Consider the following 12,306-nt stretch of genomic DNA (forward strand, 5'->3'; position numbering starts at 1 on the left):
TTTCTAGATTAAATCTAATTTCTCATACGATGGCCGTTTCTGACCCTAGCAATGGCATTGTTATTAGATAATTTCCCTTTCTCTTGGCTATCGCAGTTAAAGGCCGTGGCTCGCGCCTGCTGCATCTGACGACATGAGAGGGGGAGTAAACCTTACATGTCCTATGATAGAGCAACTTCCTCTAAATCAGCTATGATTGTAACATTTGCCTTCTCAAAAAAAAAAAAAAAAATGAAATGCAGTTTCACAAATTGATGTTCTTTATCCATCTCTTGGGGGAATTCTTTAATACTGTGCAGTTAATGAAACAATTCGGCAATACTTCTTCAAAATTATTGCTCCCTTATCTTCATCTGATCTAATAATCAAAACATGTCCTCTAGTAACAAGACTTCTCTGATTTTAATTATCTTAACCCCTTGTCGCCAGGAGTACAGATTTCCCTGATATCAGACCCACACACAAAAGGCATTACCCTTAACCCCCAAATGAACACATCTGCCTCCCTCAGCCCAAAGGAATAAGGTTAATTGAATGAGATACCTTCTCAGGGCTTTTTTTGTTGTTGTTGTTCTGATGTGTATAATTTCTAGTCTCAAATCTAAACTAAGCAGTTATACAATTATCAGGAAAATATTTTATGAATGAGACCTGTCAAATTGGCCACCTGATGCTTTGATGATGAGAACTCTAACCAGGCAGTGGGGCTGCTGTCCAGAGGCTCCGGAAGTTCACCGTCACTCCTTCTTCCCCCCTTCTCCCTTCCCCTCCTCTCCTAATCCCCTCTAGTTTTTTGTTTTCCTTCTCAGACCGCATTTTTCAACTTTGGAGGACTCTAGAGCACATTGTGGGGGGCTTGGGTGGGGTTGCTGTTTGGAAAAGGATGCTCAGCTTCCAGCTGGTCTCAGCTTCCTAACAGTCGAGGGTGGTTTTGCCATGAACGCTTGACAGTGACCTTGAGACAAATGTGTTTGATCACAGTCACCGACAAGGGGTAGGGGGAGGTTCTGCCACAGGCTGGTGGACCAGTGGGCAGAGTCTTTAGTCTTGGGGCCTGTTCCACCACACAGTATAGAAGTTCCTTTGCGGTCCACTCCATGTTGAGTACATTTGGAGACTAATCGGCTTGCTTTCTCTAGCCCCGTAAAAGTCTCCTTCTTTTTGGAGTTCCACTGATACTCTTCCCTACCCTTAGACGGCTGATCAGTAATTCTGTGGGGTGCAGGACGGCTGGGCGTTTGCCAGGCTTCCTGTCCCATGTTCTCCTTTTTCTAGCAGAGTTCCCATCCGTCTAGGGTGGAGTACCCTCTAAGCCCATGTAGACATTGAAACAGACTTCAAAGGGGAGGTGTTTCTCCCTGGCTAATCTGACAAGTCTTCAAGCACGGTGCTGCTTTTAAAGGGTAATTCTGCATTAGTCATTAATGAAATAACCAGGCTGCCATTACAAGGCTGCTATTTTTGATAACTCTATGCTGTGGTCTCCGTTGGAACACTTTCATATAAAGGCAGTGTCATTAGGCAGTCACCTGCGTGATGCTCACTACAGCACAGAAAATAATGCTACCAATAGCTTCAATTTAAAATGAGTATTTATAGGGAAGGCTAACTACAAGAATGCCAGTCTCCTGTAGGGAGAAATTCTGTTTTCTCAAGATGCTTTGGAGATCAGTACTTCTCACTGGGTAGGTGGGCACAGGTATTAGAATCGCCTGGGAGACTTTTCCCAAAATGCTTATGCTCCCCCGACCCTCCTTACCTCCTCATGGATTCTGACAGGTCACATTGAGCCACTGTGGGAACGTGCTGTATCCCTCAGGGTGCGGGGATGGAACAAAAGGCTGATAACCAGACCCCCGGAATCCTTCAGTGCCTTTAGACTGCGCACCTCTTCATTTAGGTCAGCTCCCCCATCCAGCAGCGTGTACCTGCTACAGCCCAGCCTGTCTACTGTACTGAGCTGCCCCCACTGATAGTTTACCTGGCATCTGACCTACGTCCTAGTTTATAAAGCTCTAATGTCCATATCCCATTTGATTCTCACCACGTGGGGCAAGAGTGGTGACAGCCGTTGTCCTGTGGAGGAGGTCACTGGAGCTTGAGGAGATCAGGCCTAGGCTGTCCCACCTGTAAGTATAGAGAAGACGTATCACGGTGTCCTGACACCACGGCCCACGCCATCCCTACCGGCACTCTTCCTCCCGCAGTCAGCATGGGGTAAGGAGGTAAGACTCACACCTGGGGTGGGCAGGTGAGTTCTAACATCAAACATCCCAAGGCGCAAGGGGCCCAGGAGACAAGCCTCCCATAGCATGGTCTTGGCTGGGCCTTGAAGGCATTGCGAGCACAGGTTGGAGGAGAGGAAGGAGTGAGCCTTCCACGGGGAGGAGGGAGGCTAGTTACGGTCATGGACACCGGGAACTGGGGAGACTTCGCCTGGCGGGAGTTGGAGGCCTTGCGGGAGCATTCGGGGAAGCAGTCTCACAGGAGCAGAGGGGCTTGTTGCTAGACAGCCTTGAGTTCCATGTCAGGATTGAGGTGGTATCTGGCAAGCAATGTAAGGTCATAAAGAAAAAAAAAAAAAAAATTTTTTTTTTTTTTTTTGTGGGGGGGTTCCTATAAAATTGCTGTGAACAGTTGGTATCACTGAACAGCTTTAGGAATCTTATGGTGAGCCCTCTTGGAAAGATAACACTTCCCCCGTAACACTTGTGAATCAACCTGGGTATTTCACACACAGGTGGTCCTTGGCTTAAAGGACACCCCACCGATCATAATACACAACATCCCAGGTAGCCTAAATTTTGTGCTGGTCCTCGTCGGTCAGTGGTGGCACTGCTCTGTGAGGAGTTGGCTCCTGTCCGCCCCATGCCCAGGTCTCACTTGGGTTGCAGCTCACGAAGGTTGGAGATGGTCTTTGTCTCATTTATATAGTGCTACAATAACAGAGATAACTACAAGTGGATGACTTTAACAAACAAATTTATTTTCGCACAGTTTAGGAGGCTGGAAGTCTGAATACAAGGTGCCGACTCCAGGGCAAGGCTTTTTCTCTCAGTCAGCTCTGAAGGAGGTCTCTGTCTCTTTGAGCTTCTGCTTCCTGGTTCCTTGGAGATCTCCATGTGGCTTGGCATCTGTCTTACCCCACCTCTGCTTGTCTAATCTGTTTTTGTATTTTGTAAGAGGTTGACTCAAGACACATCCTACACTAATCCTGTCTCATTAACATAATAAAGACAACCCTTTCCCAAATGGGATTATAACCACAGGCAAAGAGGTTAGGATTTATGACACATATTGGGGGGGGGCACAAATCAGTCCCTAACAGTCTGTGACATGTTTGCTGTACACAGGCTCCTGCCTTTACTGTCCACAGTCAGACTTCAGCCCGGCTGCTCTCTCCACTCTAATTCAGTCTGTCGGGGTGCCAGAGCCCTGCCTTTAGGTGGAAAGCAAGCCCTCCAATGTAAACATTATCCCTTCATCTGGCCCTGGGCGGGGTGGGGTCTTGTCTTTTCTCCCTGTGTTCTCAGCATCACTGTAGGGTATGCCCACACCCACCCGAGTGTTTTAAAAGGATTCCAGGAGGATTCAGGCACCAGAGCACCCCTGGGATTTGCCCCATGCCCGCTATCAGTTGGTCATAAATTTACATAACAGCTGCCTCTCATGCAAGGACCCGTGTTCTAACCCAAGAGAGGGTCCCTGCTTAGTAGAATCAGTAGAAAGAGAAGCATGCCCTGTCTGGTTCTGGAAAACAGATGCAGTGTCATCTTGGGGCGAGGGGGTTTGCCCCTACCTGGCCCCTTGACCAGGTTGCCCAGTCGTACTTGTTCAAGATCTGCCTGATGGCCCCTCAGCCTAGTGCAGGGAGAAAGGCCAAGGAGACACCCACCTCCACCCCTAACCCAGTGGTGTCACTAGGGGGGTGTAGACCACACAGGGTAACACTGTTAGAGGGGCTGACACCAAAATAACTGTCTATAAAATTTTGTGCATTAATTTGAGCAGAAATTTATTCTTTTTTATAAAAATACCCTTGTAGTCAGTTGTAACAACGAAAACATTTTTTGTAAGCCCAGCATACATGTATCAATATTCCTACAAGGCTAAAACTCTATGCTAGTTTACTTCTGGAACCTTCTAATACCCTCTGGTCACAGCTGTCGTTATTACCCAATTACAATGATTCTTCAAATCACGTGGTTTCGTCTGCACAGGCTACAGGCATACGTTGTTGTTTTCATTGACAGTGTCTTTATAGTGGCTGATTTTGTCAAATTTTTTTGGCCTTTTAGCTACAGTATTGTGGTTATTAGAATATGTGAGCCTATATCAATAACTTTTTTGAGAATGATGTAGTAATTAAAGGAAAATGAGTGACATTCGGAAATCAACAATTTATGAGTAACAGTACAAAAAACATTACTAAGGATTCTGTATGGTCTGGTACGGGAGGAGGTTGGTGGGAAGGGGGAAGGTGACACCATGAGTTACCATACTGGGTGACACCAACCCTAGTGACGCCACTCCCTTAACCTGGCTGGTCGGCCCTCAGCACTGCGGCGAGCCTGGCTCCCTTTATCCTGAAGGGAAGGATGGAGCCATGGGCAAGCTGCGGCGCAGACGCCTCTCCGCCGCCTCAGTCTGTGTTTTGTGGCAAAGAGGCACTGCTGCTTGACGGTCACTGTGGCCTCAGAAGACTCAGCCTCTCCTCGGGCCTTCACATGAGTCAGACCTGCCCGGCGGCCCTTAAAGCTGGTACCCGAAGCACAGGAAGGGCTGTATTTTGTAATTTGACTAAGATGGATCTCTCTTATAAATTTAGTGCCTAATTTGCTGCACGCCAAAATACTTTGCATTTTAAATTCAATTTTCTGAGTCTTTAAGTCTTAGCTGGAATTTTAAGAACTTCATATAGATAATTCTTCTAACAATTCAGGAAACATTTCACAAACACCTACGAAGGTTCTGGACCCACATTATGTACTCTCAACACATAAAAGTGGTCACGTTTGGGTGGCACGTGGCAGCCTGCACTGCTCGTTCCACCGCCGCCCTTGGAAAACGCTTAGTAGTGTTTACTCCTCCCATTTTTCCCATGAGGAACATGAGACTCAGAGAGGTCACAGTCAGCCAGGACAGGGCTGGGTTGGCAGCTGGGTCTCTGACACTTGACCTTGACTCACCTCTGTATTGAGCCCATGTGTGTTCCTCAAACATGACCTCTCACTGAGTGCATTTTTCTGAAAGAGGACCCCAGTTCCCAGATTCCACGTTCCTGGCATCAGATGTGGGGCTACCTTTCTTGCCTGTCAGCCTGTAATAGCCAGAGCTGCTCCCGGCATCCGTGGCGCCCCTCCATGGACATGCAGAGTAGCTGGGCATTGGGAGATGATACAGAAATGTGGAGAACTTCATAGATCTCCTGGTGACAGAGCTACAGAGCCTCCTGAGATAGTATTTAGTCCTGTTAATACTCCCAACCAGTAATAACAATAGTAATAACTACAGTAACGATAATAGCTATCATTTGTAGAGTGCTTACCAGGTGTCGAGCACTGCGTTAAGTATTTAGTATGTGTTCTTTCACTTAAACCTTACAACAGCACTATAACGTGTGTACCATTATCCCCATTGCATAGATGAAGAAACTGAGGCTTAGAGAAGTTAAGGGTCTTGTCCAAAGTCACACTGCAAATAAGTAGCAGAGCCAGGAATTGGCCCAGTCTGTCGGACTCCAGAGGCCAGACTCACAGAGACCACGTGGCGTGACCTCAGCACACCTGGATTTCACATCCACTCTGCCACTTGCCACAGCCTGACAGGGGCCAGCTTAAGCACTCTCCAGGGTCTGCACCGTTGACCTCCAGTGATTTGTTCTTTCTTTGGGCAGATAGACACTGGGCGATAATTAAGTAAGATAGTATGTGAGATGTTAGGACCGAGCATAAAACCTAGCACGCTGTCCCATGAGTGTGAGCTGGATCTGAGAGTCTTTCTTCAGAGATAATGGCAGACTGGGACACCTATTGCTCCTTCCAGATTCCAGGACTTTCTGGGTAACCAAAAAGGGGTTACTGAGCAAAGAACGAAATTGAGGGTGGTCTTCTCTCAGCCTCAGAGGGCAGTGCAGCCTTACCTCACAGGACTTGAGGAGACTCTTGTGGTACTTCCTCCCCTTTCCCACCCACAGCAAATGGCGTTGTGAGATGAAGCACTTTCGGCAAGAGAACTTGTACAGAGATCCACAGGAGAGCGGGGCCAAAGGGGGTGCAGGTTAGGACAGCCTCCGTCTCCCAGCAAGAGAACTTTACAGAGATCCACGGGAGAGCAGGGCCAAAGGCGCTGCAGGTTAGGACAGCCCCAGGCAGCCATCTGCCTGGCTTGTCTGCTCAAAGACACAGAAATGTCAGCAGAGATTTACAGAAAAGGTCATGGGCATTTCCTGATTAAGCTGTCCCCAGTTAGATGGCAGAAATTTCAGTGGAAGCCATTCAGTTGTCAGTGAAAACCGACTAACCACACGGACTCTAATTCTAAAGCCTCCTGATGGGGTCAGATGCAAGTCTTCAAAGGAAACCATCCCCACACCCCTCAGGGAGCTACCATGCACTCAGGGCCTCGCAGGCACCCGGCTCTTCCATCTTGCACCTTCATTCTTTGATCCTCACACACCCCTTTGAGGTAAATGCTGTTATTCCCATTTTACAGATTAGTGTGATTAACATGCCCACAGACTCCCAGCTTGTAAATGATAGAGCTGGACTTGATGCTCAGGCCGTTGGCCTCCTTGGTCTGAAGTCCAACTTGGTTTCCTCTCATGTGTCCCTTGTCCCGTCTTTCTCCCATTCTCTGAGTATGACCACGTTTTATGTGTCTTCCACATCAAATTCGAGTGAATTCCACAATCTAAAATATGTTTTGCATCCAAGCAACACTGGGTAATCTTTTGTTGGGGAGGGCTGGCCCGGTAGCACTCCCTGCTAGTTGACTGTGGGGTAAAGAATGAAATAATCACTTCTTTATGAGCACCTTCTGAGACTCTTTTGTAGGAAAATGAATCCATAGTACCCCCTGTTTGATTATGAACTGGGAAAGCCATTATAATATATAAATTTGGCAAGAGGGCTTGAAAAGGAGCTAGGGCAGAACGATTGTACTCGATGGTAAATACATACACAAGAAATTGCCACAAAGGCAACAGGAGATGAGCTGACTGGATTCAGTTCAGGGAGCACCTCCGTTCTAGAAACAGAGGGCAGGTTGGGATTCAGATGAGTACAGAGGCCTGGTGGGCCAGATGGGGCCCCTAGCCCTCTAGAATGTACTCCGCTGCTTTGAACTGTTGTATTGGCCTGGCTGATCCAGCAGAACCTAAAAAGGCAACTGGAAACACTGTAAATGAGAAAGTGCTGGCAGTTTAGGAAATGGTAATTATTCACCCCAAGCTCGGCAACACACAGAATCACCAGGACCCTCCCCTGCATCTTCATGTTTTATATTGAGCTGTGGTATTGCCCCCAAGGAGATCCCTTTGGGGGAATGTCACAAGCAAATTAGTTGAAAACCATCTTCATGGAAGGAGGCACCTTCAATCGGCCAAAGTCCTGCTGGGTTCTAGGCAAACAGTAGCCACTTGACAAGACATTGGGGTCATTATACTTTGGAAAGGGATGTCACTCCCTCGGCCCCCAGGCCTTACTAAAGGGCTTTGTAGACAAGAGCCCTCTGCCTTCCCGTTGAAGGGCCTCTGGGGCCAGGGAGTCCACTGAGGCGTGCTTTGGCCCTACTGTGCAGGGCTCCCAGGCGGGGGAGGGTGGGCAGCATCTCTGTCAGGACAGAAAACACTGACCACCCACTGCCCCAGCCTCCTCTCCTAAAATCCCAGCATCTGAGGGCTCAGGGGTGCAGATGCCTTCGTCTAGGGCCTAATTGATGCTGTTTCAAAGGAAATGGACTTTTCCTTGTTCCGTTTTGTAACACTCTTTCCTTTTACTTTCATTACATTTTATAACCTTTTGTTGGCGGTAGTGGTGGGGTGTGTGTGTGTGTGTTTGCATATGCAACAGACCAGAAGAGTGAGGGACAGAAGATGACACGCGTCCCTTGTCAGCTTTTGTTTATATACATTTGCTCTCCCTCTCAGGGACAGGCTGCATGTTTTATAGGGAATGCAGCCAATGAATTTTATCAACCTATTTTCAGACATTGCCATTAATAGAATCCCCCTGTCTTTTCAGCAACTGGAAGAAAAACTCAAAGGGCAGGCTGACTATGAAGAAGTGAAGAAAGAATTAAAGTAAGTACGGAGGTGCCTGCTTGACCACTCACAAGCCATGGCTTGTTAGTCACTTTGCCAACAAAAACCTGGGAGGTGATGCTGCAGGGACAGCCGGTGTTAGCCATGGTTCCCAGGGCTCAGCCTCCTGGACACGTGAATTCGTGCTGGGCTGCCCAGCGTTGGACAGAGCTGTGGGTGTTTGCACACAGGCCTAGCCCTGCATTCCTGGGGCTTTTTATAAAAGTTTGTGCATTTAAAGTGTGCCAATATGCACAGAATCAGGGGAAACATTGCCTTTATAGAAATTATAAAATATCAGCTTGCTTTTCAGCTGTAATTTTCCAAGCAGAAGCAGAGCAACGAGAGAAACATTTTCCAATTTAAAGAATACAGGTGGCCTCACACTTTCTTGGCCTCCTGGACTCTGGAACCTTCTTCTCTCAACCTCCAGCCCCTCATGTACAAGGTCCCAGCTGAAGGCTTGTCATTCCGTACATGACAGTGCTATGTTCTGAAGCCCAGCCATCTCAGACTCCCTCCCCTGAACCTGCCCTTGGCCCCCTGGAGCTGCCAGGCCCTGGTCCATCCTGTCTCTCCGAATCCACTCTCCCGAGCTTCATTGACCCCTCCCCAGCCTGGGGCCCACGGTCAGCCCCAGCACAATGCCCACGCTCTCCCTTAACCGTGCACCTGGCCAGCAGTCTCACCCTTTGGGCCCTCCTCTCCTCCCAGGTGGTCACAACTGCAGAAGAAAGTCCCTGCCCCGTGTTGACCAGCCCTGCGGCCACTGATGCTGTGCTGGGTTTCCACCTCCCCCCACCCCAGGGCCTGTTCCCTGCCCTTTGCCCCTCTCTCCTGCCCCCAGCTGTCCCCCACCCAGCCTTTAACAGCCACGCTCAGCCTCTGCTTCCTGGAGGTCTCAAGACCAAATCTCCTTCTGGTCTTTGCTTCCACCTCCCCTATTTCCAGGCTGAGCCCCTCCACCTGGGCCATGGGTACCTTCCTTCCTACTCCCTCCTCAATCAGTTACTGTTGCTCTTGAGGATCTTCTCAATGTCTCCCATGAAGATAAGCCTACAGCCCCTCACCATGTTGTCCTTTGTAGTCCTGGTCTCATCCCGTCTGGTCAGCTACTAAAGCTCACAGGAAGGCTCTTGGACCTTTTCACTCCCATATCGGTAGCATCTCAGTCATGATCTTTTCCATCTTCCCTGGGGAGTGTGACTTCATGCCTGGTCGCCACTGCCTCTGTGTGGCTCTCCTTGGTCCCTGTGTCTGCCAAGTTCTCTCCCCGGGCAGCCATACCCCTCCAGGCTGCAGACAGCCTCTGCCAGCATCCACTCTACTTCCAGCCTCTACAGGCTGTGTGCCCTTCCCCACCCCATTGCCAATTTAGTGATATGTATTTTTTATTTTTTATCTGGAGTCCCTGGGTGGTACAAACGCTTAACACATCAGCTGCTAACTTGGACTTGGAAGTTCAAGTCCACCCAGAGGCACCTCAGAATAAAGGCCTGGTGATCTGCTTCCAAGAAATCATCCATTGAAGACCCCGTGGAGCACAGTTCTCCTCTGACACATGCGGTCGTCATGAGTCACAGTTGACTCGATGGCAACCAGTTTTTATTTTTTACCTGATTGACCTTCTGTACCTGTGTCTTCTGTCCCAGTTGTCCCTTCTTTCCCTCAAAAAAAAAAAAAGTGCCTTCTCCCACACCCACCGCCCTCCCACTTTGGGATGGCCACGCTCACCTGAACCCTAGGGGTCAGCTGCCACACCTGCTCCATGTTCACCCCTGTTCCCCGTAACCACAGCTTCTCATCTGTTCCTTCCCACCCGTCTGCCTAACCTGCTGCTCTCTGGTCCTCACCCTCTCCTTGGAACTGCCTCGCCAGCCCCACTCGTCGGCCACACCTGTGGCCCTCTCTTTCATTCCGCACACTCTTGCTGCTACTGCCGCATACTCTTTTCAGGCTCCACGCCTGTTGTGTGGCTTTTCTGCTAAAATGTGTTATAGCTCCCACGTCCTAGTGACTCAGATGCGTCCATGACACGGTGCCTGCAACCCTCCCATCTTCATCTCCAGTCTCCACATCCTCCACTCGGATGCCCCAGACCCACCCTGCACATCCTCCTTCTCACCTCCCAAGGCCCCACACCCACCACAGTGGACTATAAACAGCCTACTCCTCTAAGGCCCGTTGCAAAAACTTAACTCCCTGCGAAACTATGCCTCCATCTCCACCAGATGAGTGCTCGCCTGCCCAAGGATCCCCGCCGATTTTTCACGTGTTGTTTGGATCTTTGTCTTGTATCTGTGATCGATTATATATTTCGTGAGGTAAGGTTCATTCCATCTTCTTTTCTCTACAGAGCCAGCAGCTAAGAGGTCATTGGGAAACGTTTGTGAATAAATGAAGAGACATTTGCATTTGGGAATAAATGTATAGACTCACTTGGTGTTTTACGACATGATTGTAAAGCAGATACCAAAAAAGGGACAGGATATAGTAGCAGACAAGGTGGAGACCACTGAGAAGGGGCTTGTCCGTCTCACTCTCTGTCCTAATGTGACCTAGAGCTCTTGGGTGACCATCAGCAGCGCCCTGTAAAATCAAGTCTCAGTTCACCCCATGGTAGCTCTTATTTTGTTACTTTACATGATACGGGTCACAAAGATAGAACCACAGGTAAACACAGAGCGAGCAGATCCTGAGTTTAAGCAGGACAGCGGCCAGGGCAGAGACAGGTCTGCCCATGTTCCAGGCATCTTTGCCTGTGATATCAGCTTCACACATCGTGGTGTCTTGAGGACATGTCTTAAACTGTGGCTACTGGAGGGCAGGGCAGTGCAGTGCAATGTGCTCAGTGCCTGGGGTGTCCCTGTATACCTATGGGCTGGACAGCTGACTGTGCCGCCGCTCATTCTGCCGCCCTCCCCTCCATGTTTAAAAGGGGCAGTTGAAGCTCCTTAGGACAATGCCAGTTCATTTCCCCTTTTCTCCCTGACAGCCTCACAGATAGAAAGGAACACCCAAAGCCAAAGGAACGCTGCAAATGGTCATTGTGGTGACGTGAACACACTCAGCTTTTGGTCTTGTGGGAACAGTTCAAAGCGACTGAAATGACCATTTTGTGATGAGGAGGCCAGTGGTGATAGATCCCTCCTTGCGCCACGTGTTTGTACCTGGCAGTCCCTCCCCAGCCAGGGCTGCAGAGAAGGGCGGCTTGCCACGCTTTGGGACATCTAATAGTGGGACGTTTCCCCTGGTCCCAGGTGCCACAGTATCAAGTACGCATGTGATACCAAGGCCAGAGGAGGCATGAATTCCCTCTCTTGCTTCCTTGGCACAATGCCTTCACTCCTTTGAGCTTTACAAGTGCATTCTAACTGCAGCTATATTGTGCTCGTACCAAACTTTTAAAATTTTCCTCTGAACAGACTTGGTACGATTCCATATGGAATGACTTACATGCTGGGCCAGAAACTTTTGCTAGCCAACTGCCAGTTGAATAGTTATTCTAGAGACATTATTGAATTATATTACTGCCAGGGAAGTTGTTAAAGTTGTCAGGGGGCTTGGTTCCTGGAGAGCTGGAAATTGTAACGTTAGCACTTATTTAGTGTGGCTGCTATTGAAGGTATAAGCAAATAACCGCTCTGTCTTGCTCTCCACAGTATTCTGAAATCCATGGAGTTTGCACCGTCTGAGGGAGCCGGGACACAGGTACAGGGTCATACTTTGCTCTTAGTGTTGGCACAGCCCAACAGCTGGTCACCGTCCCCCACCCCCCCTCCTCGCCCCCGGTATGCCTCATGACCTGTGCCAGTAGCTCTACAGTCTCAGTATTTCTGTGACAGCTCTCTTTTTGGAGGAGAATGGCACACAGCTGATGAGTAAATCTCCAAAACATTAAACCAAGTTGAAACAAATTGCCTTGAATTAAACAGAGGCAAAAAGAGGAGTTCATGTCTTCTGAACTGATAACTCAGTTGAAATGAAATTGTGATATATCTTGA

The 12,306-nt window shown here is 48.8% G+C and overlaps 1 protein-coding gene across 9 annotated transcripts in view; it reads left to right on the forward strand.

Moving 5' to 3' along the window:
• CUX1 (cut like homeobox 1) overlaps positions 1 to 12,306 on the forward strand; it is a 458,571-nt gene that overhangs the window by 358,709 nt on the left and 87,556 nt on the right. For all 9 annotated transcript variants that reach the window (XM_064295901.1, XM_064295906.1, XM_064295905.1 and 6 more), the window contains 2 exons: positions 8,244 to 8,302; positions 11,965 to 12,013. In XM_064295901.1, coding sequence (XP_064151971.1) covers positions 8,244 to 8,302; positions 11,965 to 12,013 — 108 coding nt within the window. The remainder of the gene's footprint in view (positions 1 to 8,243; positions 8,303 to 11,964; positions 12,014 to 12,306) is intronic.

The sequence above is a fragment of the Loxodonta africana genome, chromosome 12 (genome assembly GCF_030014295.1).
Source record: "Loxodonta africana isolate mLoxAfr1 chromosome 12, mLoxAfr1.hap2, whole genome shotgun sequence".
In the NCBI taxonomy this organism is placed as follows: Eukaryota; Metazoa; Chordata; class Mammalia; order Proboscidea; family Elephantidae; genus Loxodonta; species Loxodonta africana.